The 12,081-nt window shown below is 37.3% G+C and overlaps 2 protein-coding genes across 3 annotated transcripts in view; one reads left to right on the top strand and one right to left on the bottom strand.

Annotated features, from left to right (window-relative positions):
• Nucleotides 1-12,081, top strand: part of LOC134754273 (exonuclease 3'-5' domain-containing protein 2) — a 446,643-nt gene that overhangs the window by 44,754 nt on the left and 389,808 nt on the right. Inside the window, exons 9-10 of one of the 2 annotated variants that reach the window (XM_063690496.1) lie at nt 1,654-1,818; nt 1,902-1,973. In XM_063690496.1, coding sequence (XP_063546566.1) covers nt 1,654-1,818; nt 1,902-1,973 — 237 coding nt within the window. Of the gene's footprint in view, nt 1-1,653; nt 1,819-1,901; nt 2,244-12,081 lie in introns of those variants that run through there. The other variant, XM_063690495.1, reaches the window with a different exon arrangement.
• Nucleotides 2,265-12,081, bottom strand: part of LOC134754233 (dolichyl-diphosphooligosaccharide--protein glycosyltransferase subunit STT3A) — a 44,287-nt gene continuing 34,470 nt past the window's right edge. The window contains exon 13 of the mRNA XM_063690412.1: nt 2,265-8,333. Within this exon, the coding sequence (XP_063546482.1) occupies nt 8,188-8,333 (146 nt within the window). The 3' untranslated portion in view covers nt 2,265-8,187. The remainder of the gene's footprint in view (nt 8,334-12,081) is intronic.

Here is a 12,081-nt window from a genome sequence, read left to right on the forward strand (position 1 = left end):
TGATAGAGAGAGATTACCCTATCGTTCGCTGCGGAACGAACGACTGGCATCTTGGCTAGGCACCCAGGTTTAGGTACCTATAGTTTACATTAAAACCAAATCTATAGCTGGCCACTGTAATGGGTAATAGAAACGCGTTCCGTATGTGTTTCGCTTTGCAGATGACCAGGGTGCCTAGCCAAGCTGCCAACCGTTTACGCTCCGTAGCGAACGAAACGCAACCGTCTCTGTCGCACTAATATGAAAGAGTGATAGAGAGAGATTACCCTATCGTTCGCTGCGGAACGAACGACTGGCATCTTGGCTAGGCACCCAGGTTTAGGTACCTATTATAGTTTACATTAAAACCAAATCTATAGCTGGCCACTGTAATGGGTAATAGAAACGCGTTCCGTGTGTGTTTCGTTTTGCAGATGACCAGGGTGCCTAGCCAAGATGCCAACCGTTTACGCTCCGTAGCGAACGAATCGCAACCGTCTCTGTCGCACTAATATGGAAGAGTGATAGACAGCGATTACCCTATCGTTCGCTACGGAACGAACGACTGGCATCTTGGCTAGGTACTCTGATTATCTGGAAAGCAAAACACATACGGAACGCGTTTCTATTACCCATTTCAGTGGCCAGCTACAGATTTGGTTTTAAGTGGTTTTAAGTTCTAACGTAAACTGTAGGTACTAAACCCGAGTGCCTAGCCAAGATTCCAGTCGTTCGTTCCGAAGCGAACAATAGCGTTATCTCTCTCTATCACTCTTCAATATTAGTGCGACAGAGACAGTTACGTTTCGTTTGCTACGGAGCGTAAACGGTTGGCATCTTGGCTAGGCACCCTGGTCATTTGGAAAGCGAAAGACATACGGATCACGTTTCTATTACCCATTTCAGAGGCCAGCTACAGATTTGGTTTTAATGTAAACTATAGGTACCTAAACGGTTGGCATCTTGGCTAGGCACCCTGGTCATCTAGAAAGCTAAAGACACAAGGAACGCGTTTCTACGACCCATTTTAGAGGCCAGCTACAGATTTGGTTTTAATGTAAACTATAAGTACCTAAACGGTTGGCATCTTGGCTAGGCACCCTGGTCATCTCTGGGTACAAGTACGTATATTTTCTTAACATAATAAACTGAAATTACTACTACTATGCATATAAAATAGAATAAAAGAGTGGCTATAACAATAAAAATAATGTTACTTGCTATTGAAATCGACAACGATCAAGATTATTCTTCTCTGCGTTCAAAACGCGTTATAGTTGCCGGCGCTCGCGTACCGCGCGTCAACGCCATCTATTGAGTGTTATTTCGTGAAATCGATGAACGCTCCACGGAATAAGGGCTCTTAAAAATAGATCTTTATCTATAGATCACCGGAAAACCTATTAGAAATGTGCAGTCAAGCGTGAGTCGGACTTAATTACTTAGTTTTTTAAAGACATTTCACATAAAAAATACATTGTTTAAATTCTGTAAATTACATACGGAACCCTTGAAACGCGAGTCCGACTCGCATTTGGCCGGTTTTTTGTTAATAAGTTAGCATAGACGTATTACATTACTTAACAGCGTAATATTCTTGATAGACTAACTAGCTACTTCTTAAAAGCTGTAAGAATTTCCTTGTGGTTAACATGTGTTTATTTAATTCCACAGCGCCATAAAAACGGAAGAAGAGAGCCACGGGATGAAAGTAGTAGAGTATCACCTGAAACACGAGGGTCTTCTGCGATTAGAGGAGTACTGGCGAGACCATTTCCTCACTTCGATGGAACCGAAATTTATGCCCGAGTTATGGTCTATCAAACACAACGAAGAAAGGTTAAAATCACATGTTCTTGTAATCTATGGATGCTAAATATTAAGTTTATATAGAAATTGGTGTAAGATTTTGTTCTTTTCAGACTCCGTGTGAAACTGGACGAAGGAGGTTTATCTCAAAAGGATTTGCAATCAATTGGACTCACGCCGTGGACGTAGTAGTACAAGTTGAACTCACTCACCATTCACTCACTCAGTACAAGTTAATACCTAACACATTATTATTAATTTAGTTTAGTAATAGTGGTAACAGACTACCGCACCGCGCCGGCTCATCGTCACATTCTAGAATTACATAACCTTTTCTTATGATTTCTCCGTAGTCGGGCAAAACCCATACCCATTTTTTAGTTGTTAAAAGCATAGTTACTGAACGGCCGGTAAGCGTATTGTAACTCGTCGAAACCTATGCACGTAACTAAAAAATTGAAATAAAATTTCGTTGATTATGTGAAATGTTTTATTTTACATAAAAATAGAAAATAAAATTGTCGTTTTGACATTGTGGGACATATACGGTCTTAAAACATACCCGAATTTGCGCACAGTCATTAAACTGATGATTCTAGAAATAAAATACAAAATATATATATACCTATGATAAAGTTAAGAATTAAGAAGTCATATTCATTGCAAGTAAAAACATTTTGCATGAATGCGAGACAGTAGTTACAAAGCACAATACTTCACAATAAATTGGATGAATTATAGGAAACACAATGTTTCGGGTTCGGGGTTCGGGTGTCGCAAGCTGCTTCACTCGATCGATGTCTGTAGTGAGCAAGAGGTAGCTAGGGCAGGACTGTCATTTAGGACTTTTTTGAAATGTGAAACAGTAATTAAAACTATAATTTTTCAAACTCGATGGGTAGGGTGATAGGTGTCATCTCCATATCTAGACACGTGGTAGCGTGTCCAGCCAAGTTCAAAGAAAAGGGAACTGGCGACGCAGCAACAGTAATATTACGCGAACCATTTCGCGCTACTTTTGACCCCTTCACAACTTGAAAATCATTTAACCTGCACATATGAAATTTGGCACATTTATTCAAGCCCCTTAGCTTGAATAGAATACAAATTTCGTAAACGTAGCTCAACAGTTATTGATAAATTAACGTTTAAAAACCGGCATTTTTGTGACTGACTGACTTAGTTAGTTATAAATACATATATCAAAAAACCTAACCCCAGATGACCCTAAACTTGATATTTAGCATCAAGGTAAGACTATTAGGTGTATATAGAAAGATAAATTTGAAAACTGAAAATTGACAGATAATTCGATGGAAAAAAATCATATATTAATAATTATTATATTAAATTAAGACCAATAAGGTCAAAACCTAACCCAATTCCAGATGACCTAGAACTTAATATTTGGCATCATGGTAGACTATTAGGTGTGTATAGAGGGAAAAACAGTAATAACAAAGTTAAGTATGAAAGTATTGATGAATAATGGAGTAATTTTACAAATAACATAATGGGTACCTACTAATAATTTCTGTACAAAAAGTAATGATACCCCCTCAAAAACATAAATGTGAAATGAGACCCAAGTTCAATATGAAGTATGAGTATATGCGTTGTTGTTGACTTCGCCGACAAAAGAATTAGCCTCATGCATGAAGTTTATATTTGAACGAGTTATTTTTTATTCGGATGTTTGTTACCGTTACATCATACACAAATGCATTTCCGTTATTAAATTATCATTTAATTGCTTAAAATAATAAATACAAATTACAAAAATTTTCCCGCGAAAAGCTAGTGAGCGAAACGTCACGTGACGTCACGCGTTCGACAGATTAGTTCACATAACTCAGTTGGACCGTCCAACGTGTGACGTCATCACGCTCTGTCGAATTCGCGACAAAAATTATGAGCATTTCAACCGCTCAAAATTTTCAACATTTAAATATTTTTTTATAAAATAATATGAAGGTACATCATAAGTATTTTTATTTTTCCGGTGTTCAAACGATATTAATTATGATTACAAAAAAGTAACGCATGGAGCTAATTGAGATCATGGGTGCCAAGTTCTGTGTAGAAAGTCATGTTTACAATACATTTATTCTACTTGGGATGTAATTCAAGTTCAAGATTTGACTTGGCTAGTTTTTACATACAGGTCTTATTATCGGCCTGTCAGTTGTTCGGAACTGTAAAATTTTTGTTCTCACTGACAGGCAAATTTGGTTTGTTGGTAAAAAATAGCCAAGTCACATCTTGAACTTGAATTACATCCAAAGTAAAATAAATGCATTGTAAACATGATTTTCTACACAGAACTTGGCACCCATTTGTGACTTTTAACGTCGCAATATCTGGGAGACATATAAAAACTCAAAAAATGCGCGTTTTCCCAGAGATAAGACCTAGCTAGATAGATTTTTTGTCCCCGAAAATACCCATATAGCAAATTTCATCGAAATCGTTAGAGTCGTTTCCGAGATCCCCGAAATATACATACATATACACGGTGTTTCCTGTAACAGGAGCAATAAATTAAACTGGAGGCTGTACGCCTCAAACTGACCAACATTTGTTCACAGTTTTTAAAATTATGAAATTTTTAGATAATTTTTTTTTATACTAATTAAATATTATTTTCAATGTACGCTGCCATCTATGTGTTTGACGTTGCTTGTCACCCTTTAAACATAACAAATTTTGCAATACATTGCGTCTTGGAATAAACTTTAGTGTAATAAAAATCAAAACACAAGCTATTTTTAAAAGTTGCTGAACAAATGTTGGTCAGTGAGGAGTACAGCTTACAGCCTAATTTATTGCTCCTGTTACAGGAAACACCGGGTATACAAGAATTGTTCGTTTAAAGGTATAAGATAAAGTAGGGTAGATTATAAAAAGAGAGAGAAGTAAAATACCCGGAGTAAATTTTACAAAAGATAGGGTGTCGTGAGTTTAATTCTGAGCTGGCAAATTAACAAATTAGCGCTAAACAAGTCCTTTATAGGGGTCACTTCCCTGCACTAACGTCGCACTTGGAGACGGCCGTCTACAGCAGTGGTTCTGATCAGGGACCGGCCCGCTATCCCTTATCGGGGTTTTATAAGGGTATTGCATAAGGCTTAACTCACCATACCCTTTGCCAGACGAAACCCTTTGTTTTGGTTTTAAAACCCTTATATAAAGCTACCACATTTGAGTAATCGGTAGCCCAAATACCCTTACAAAACCCTTATCATCCGCTCACCAACACCTTGCATATTGCTTATAAGGGTTAGCCTTATAAAGGGTTTCCCTTTTAGCATATAAGCGTGCTAATTTAAGTCGTCTACCTTGTTCATAAAGCACACATTACTTCGAATCCGAGCGATCGTCGGCGGCGACGGCGGCGTTCTTTGACTAGGCACGTATTTTCTTTCCTTTTCATACACTACCTTAGATATATACTAATCCTGTCTCTTTCACGCAAAGGGAAACCTTTATAAAAAGCGCTTAAAGATAAGGGTAACCCTTATTAAGAGCTAGCCTTATTTTTGGTTAGCTTTTCGGTAAGGGTTAGTCAAAGGTAAGGGTATGAATAGGCTTGCAATTCAAAAGGGAAAGTCTTTCAATGTGTTAGCCGTGTTTAAGTGTCACCCATTGAAAGGGTTTTATCGCGGAAAGGGTTGTCCGGTCCCTGGTTCTGATTCCTCAGCACGGGAACCTTCCGGAACGTAGAGGAGCATGCGCATCCAGGTTGGTCGGTTCCGATTTCAACCCTAGACTTGGCCCTAGGATATTAGACATTTTAGAAAAACAGTGACTGGGAAGGCCGGCCCACAAAGGAAAAAATATTAGCGACCCTTAAGCATGATTTTAGTGTTCGCGGATGTGGCAGTCACAAAGAAAAATATTAGTTTACAATATAAAAGAAATTAAAGTAAAATTATTCCTATTAGTAGCTTAAATTAAATATTCACAACACTTACCCGATCCGGGGAAACATATACACAGCATATTAATAATGAGGCAAGATCCAAATAGTAACAAGGTAAGTAATTATATAAGAGATATTTAATTTCTCATTTGAAAAAAAAAATCGCAATGTTCATAATTTTTTCACGTGACAGATTTCCGAAAGCGATTTTAAAATGTTTAAATTTTTTACAACCGGCCATCACAAAGCGGCAAACGCGAACGAGGTTTTATAGCAAACCGTTACACATGACCCCAATTCTTTTGTCGGCGAAGTCAACAACAACGCATATGCTCGTACTTCATATTGAACTTGGCTCTCATTTCACATTTCTTGTTTTGATGGGATTATTAATAATTAAATAACCTAAAAAGGCCAAATCTCGCAACGTTGTATTGAAATGACATCTGTCAGCGTACCCATCGAGTTTACAAAATCTTATTTTCTTTTTTCTATTATAAAATTTATCCTTATCGTTTCTCCCCCCCCCCCCTCCCCCTAGACTTTTCAATTGTGTTTGCTGCTAAGTGCTAACGTAAGATTAATGTTCAAGCTGGTTTTGATATCACAAGAGTGACTTACAACGATAATACTTATCACAATGATATTACATAATCACATAGTATTTTGTGCTGTCTTCGATATGATTAAATAATATACTAAAATTGAGAAATAAATTTAACTATAATTTACTACAACAATTACATGAACTATATATTTTAAAAGCACTAGAAAGCATTGATTATGGTATTACTTACAAGCGTTTGCTACAAACTTCCAGCAAGTTGACGAGATAAAAACAAGCTTTACTTCAAACCAGCTTAGCCAGGATGTTTTCAAGATCGTCCGAATCCCAAAAGATGTTTTGCACATTTCTTCCGCGAAGCCCTGATGGCAGTGATGCTCAAGTTCCTTTCCTACAGGCGTCCCTATACACCTGTCCACACATTCATTGTAGATATGCGATCTTAAATAAATCTACACTCTACCTACACTTATAGTGTTCGCATATATACCAAAATATACTTAATATCCTCTTTATCGTTGTTTTCTACAATGTGAAATATGATCTTGTCCTTACAAACGTTGTTACAAATGTTGTTAGACGTGGGATATAAACTGTTATTTCTTTATTTGCTATAAATTAGGTTAATAAATAAGTAGCTTCATGAAGATATATTATGAATTCATCACCTAACAGCTGTTAATGATAAATGCAGTATCAACCAAAATACTCAGTTATGTGGTCTTTACAAACATCTATCCAATATTTTAAACATATCCCTAGTGGAAAAGAATTCCTCGTAACGCTCATGAGTTGATGCACCCGGATGGTGTTATGCTACTTACTCGTATTTATATCTAAGAATTCATTCAGTCGTATTACATAATATATATAGTTATTAACTACACTACTTCTCTTATGACCAAGTACAATAAAAAAGCCGACAGAGTGCGTGTAGGACCAAGAACAATGAAGGGTTCCGAGCCCTCACACAAAACACACCTACTGGTAAAAAGCGTATTTTCACGGCACTTGATGCCTTCCACTAATAAAGGGCATGTTATCATAGGTTACATGAACGATACCACCGATTCTCAGCATGATTTTTTGTTGACGTAGGAGAGCTATAGGAAGATGCACCTGCCAATGCCAAGCAGCAGCAGGGCACAATGTATAAACTACAAAACATTGTAGCAGCTCGCAATATACACATTCAACCGAGTTGCTGACTCAACTTATGGATGGACAGACAGAACAAAATTATAAGAGTTCCGTTATTGCCTTTTTGGCTATATAAAAGTTAGAATAGTATGACTAATCTCAACGACTGACCAGAATGTACAGTTGCCATCACATTTAACAAAGCGATTAGTATCTGGGTACAAGCTTATCATGTACAATAATTATGTGCAGATATTGCTGTGCAGGCAGGGTGCTCAAAAATATCCGCACATATCTTGATGGCGACTATTCAATAGGCAGGGATTGGTTTCTGATCACTTTATTAAGTTTGCACGTATAGCGAAAACCAATAGTATTACAAGCAGTACATATTCGTCATATAAATCTCAATAGGCTAAATGAGTGAAGATGACGACCTGACGACCACAGTTCTAATGTATTTATGCTATCGGATGCATTCTGTAGAAAAAGGTTTTCAATGGAGCATAATGTATAAACGATTAACAGTTGGTTTCTATACGGCCTAAGTACGAGCCAAATTACAGAATGAAAAATATATTTTTTTCTAAGCCCATGTGTGCAGAAAATGTACATATTATAACAATAATTTAAAACTAGTTCACAAAGGGAACAAAGTTGCATTTGTTTTGGTTTGTTAAATTTTAGGACAAAAGAAATTCAGCTCTATTCCATTGTGAAAATAAATGACATTTGTTTGTAGAAAGAGCCTCAAAAGAAGGGTGGTGGAAGTTTAGAGGCCGCGGTTAGGCAGCGGCTTGACCTTGTAGATGCGCACGAGCCAGTGTTCGGTGGTGTAGGCCTCTTCCAGCACGTCGAGGTTGAAGTCCTTGTTGCCGATCTCGGCGCCGCGCACGCGGTCGAACCCGGGCGGCCGCCCTGCCACACACACACACACCATCACATCACATATCACATCAATCACACTCACTACACTACTCTACCATTATACTAATTTTACTGGCGTTGTCTTTACAATTACAAGGACGTTTACCTTACAAACGTAATGAATACCTATGTGTGTCATCACTTTGATGACTTCATGAGTCTCGGTAAAATATTTTACAACGAAATATAAGCTATAACCTACTAACGTTACATATCACCGATAAGTTATCAGTATGTTATATACTTTACATGTTTCTTGTTGTTCCATTTAATGCCATTATTGTTACAGTAATTATTAATGTTTCCTTTAGTGATGTAGGTGACTTGTAACATGTTTAAATTTGTATAATATGGTAGTCGATTCAATGTCTAGAGTAGTATTCTTTAATACTAGTACTAAAATAATAAGGGCCGACCACAAAATAACTTGGTAGAGGTTCGAAATAGACATGTGCGCCGCGCCGCCGCCGCCGACGATTTTTCCACGCCGCCGCCGCCGATCAATTTGACCGGCGTATAATCGGCGTGGAAAATTTTGTCTTATTGCATGTTGCGTAGTGAGTAGATAGTGTCAGAGGTATAATTTAAAGATCCATATGCTTTTTCGCTTATTATTTGCCAGTGAAACAAATTAGCATTATTTTTGTCGTTGCAGTTAGCTGTGATAACGAATTAGCGTTAAGTTTAAAGTATTATCTCATAAAAAGTTTTTCAAGCTACTTAAATTTTCAGTCGGAGGGCTCGTCTATCAAATCTTTGGGTTATCGACTAGTCGCTCGCAGTATGAAGGTCTCAAGACACGCTGGTTTGCCCTGCAGCAAGTGCCATGCGACAAGGGACAGTTCTAAGACATTCTGTTGAGCGAATAACCTGCCAGACGGGCCAATTCGAACAATGATCTAGTTATCAACTAGATATAAAACAGAAACGATAACGAGATATTTAAGAAAGTCATATCAAATTTGACATTTCCGTGATTCCGAACGTGCTCTTGAACGATTTTTTTAACATTTATATGTAATGGATATCCCAAAACGTCACAATTATTTTAGCGTGAAATGACAATTGGTTTCTTGAATTGAACTGCAAAAGATAACTAGTATTTATTTTTTAGATTATTTATTAGATCTCGTATTGTTCTCGTATCTATAGTAATTATCACGTTAATCGAATTGACCGGAGAGACGTTTACTTTCGAAAACGACGACATCTTATTATCTGTCTGATAAGTTTAGACAAATGTATATTCATCTTTATTTCGTAACAAATCATAGGTGAGGCGACTGCGGCTGGGAAAACTCAATATAGTTTTTTTTTTAACTTGCGACTTAAGAGCCCGTTATCGATTTTAGTCCCAAAAATGTAAAATTGATAGATTTAGTCGCTGAAATTGTACACCTTTTGATATGCTATAGAAATAACAAGTACTGGTTTCTATTAGCACGTCTTCTCATCTTGCCGTCTTATAGATCATTTTTTGAAAACAGACTCAATAAATTAGTAAGGTTTTTTTTTCTGATGGACGTTTAGGTAAACGCGCGTAAAGCACTGATTTTGTCGCTCTTATTTGTAAATTTCGTAAAGTTTGGACGGTTAGAAATAGTAATTTTGTATTACATATATCCTGTACTCGACCTTTTACAGACTACGTTTTTATTATTATGACTTTGAAGTAGTGTAAATGAAAGTTAGACGAAATCAATTTTCTCCAGAAATTACTTCAAAACAAGTGACAATTTCTCTGAGAATCGACTTAATTTCAACGTAATTTTGATACTTAAACAATCTACAACACGTACTGAAATTGTTCTTATACATCATTTTGTATAATAAACCACCATAATTTTTTGATGAATTTTTAAAAACTGCCCCATCTCTTCATATATTACCGGTGACGCACGCTCGCGACATTATTAAAAGGCAAGATGAGAAGACGTGCTAATAGAAACCAATACTTGTTATTTAGATATTACGTAACAAAACGTGTATAATATAGAAAACACACATAATATGTTTTGGATAGCCTAGTAAACACTCAGAAGGCTATAATCTAGAGTAGTAGGAGATCTTTGGTCCACCACCTTGCATTTTTGAGACAAAGCAAACCGTTTGGAACAGTTGTTCCTGGGGGTGATCTGAGCTGATTTAGCCCGGGTGTCTCCGGCGCGCCTTATTTTTATCTGAATACATTTAGCAAATATATCAAGTTTGGTATCTTTTTCGTGTGATTCGAGGACGAAGAATTCAATTCTGTGACTAAATTTTCACTCACCCATACAAAAAATACGAGAAAAAAAAAACACTTTTTTTCGAAAATCCTCAACAGAATTAAAACTATGGCGATTTGCTCTATAAAAAAAATACCCGTGAAAAGCCCAGTTATCCTACTATATATAATAGTAAACTTGTCAAACATTTTTCTTTTATAACTCTGTTAAAACAAAAATTGTGAGGCGCGGCGTACCTGCGTTGTAAAAGCGGTATGCAGCTTTTAGGATTTTTAAGTATGTTTAGATGATTTCTGATAAGTTGTTATTCTTCTGGTTGTAGACTACATTAATAAATTACTTCTGGACGTGATATACAGTATGTATCAGAACGAAAGGCCAAGAAAGAGACCCTTTAATGTATAGACCATAAATATGATTATGGTGCCGGGCGTATGCAAATTTAGCATCTTTTAATGGAAGTGAAAAATAATAATAATAAACTATTTTTTTATTACCTCCTGTATTATTTATTTACAGTGTTATCAATAACAACAAATAAAATGACGTGAATGTCATAAATGTCAGTTGATAACGTTAGACAGCTAATGTTGAGTGCACACTCACGTTTTAAATGCGACGCAGTTCGATGTGCCGGCCGCCGGTACGTAAACATCTGAGCAAGCGACGACGATTATTTTCGTGTACTTTTCGCAGCAAATTCGGATTTTGCCGGACACGGTGTCTAATTTTATCAAATGCTTGAATTATCCGTTCTTGTAATTCTTCGCGAGTTTGTGATTCCCTTTTAAACACTAAATGTTTCACCCAACCCCAAAAGAAAAAATCAAGCGGAGTGAGACCGGGTGAACGAGGTGGCCAGAGGGTCGCTCCGAATCGGCCAATCCACTGTTGTCCAAACATTTCATTTAAGCGGTTTCGTACTTGCATCGAGATGTGAGGTGGTGCACCGTCATGCTGGTACCAGGTATTTAAATCGTCAGCTAGAGGTAAATTGCCCACGTAGTCACTGACAGTGTCATTCAGTATTTCGAGATACCGCTCACCGTTCAGTGTTCCATTTATAAATACTGGACCCATGATGTCGTCGCCTCTAATGCCCGCCCATACATTTATCGACCATCTAGTCTGATGTGATAATTCGCGACCAACGTGAGGGTTTCTAATTTTAGGACCATTCCGTTTCTAGCAAACGTGCTCTCGTCACTCCAAATAACTTTTTTCTTATTTTTTGCAAAGCTCAATTTACATACTCAGTCCGTTTGTCATAATCGTCGGCTTGTAACTCATTAACTTTTTTAATAGAGAAAGGGTGTTGTCGATCCCGTTTTAGTATTCGATGGACGGAGGAGTGACTGATGCCTAAAATGCGCCCTGCACGTCTCGTACTAGATCCCGGTTGGTTGTGAAAATGGTCTAGTACATGTTCTTCCTCACTCACGTGTAATTGTGGAGCCCCTCCTCGGTTGATCGGCACCGGCGGTTTGTTATTTCGCAGTCGGATAAGCGTA

This window comes from Cydia strobilella, chromosome Z, assembly GCF_947568885.1.
Source record: "Cydia strobilella chromosome Z, ilCydStro3.1, whole genome shotgun sequence".
NCBI classification, from domain to species: Eukaryota; Metazoa; Arthropoda; class Insecta; order Lepidoptera; family Tortricidae; genus Cydia; species Cydia strobilella.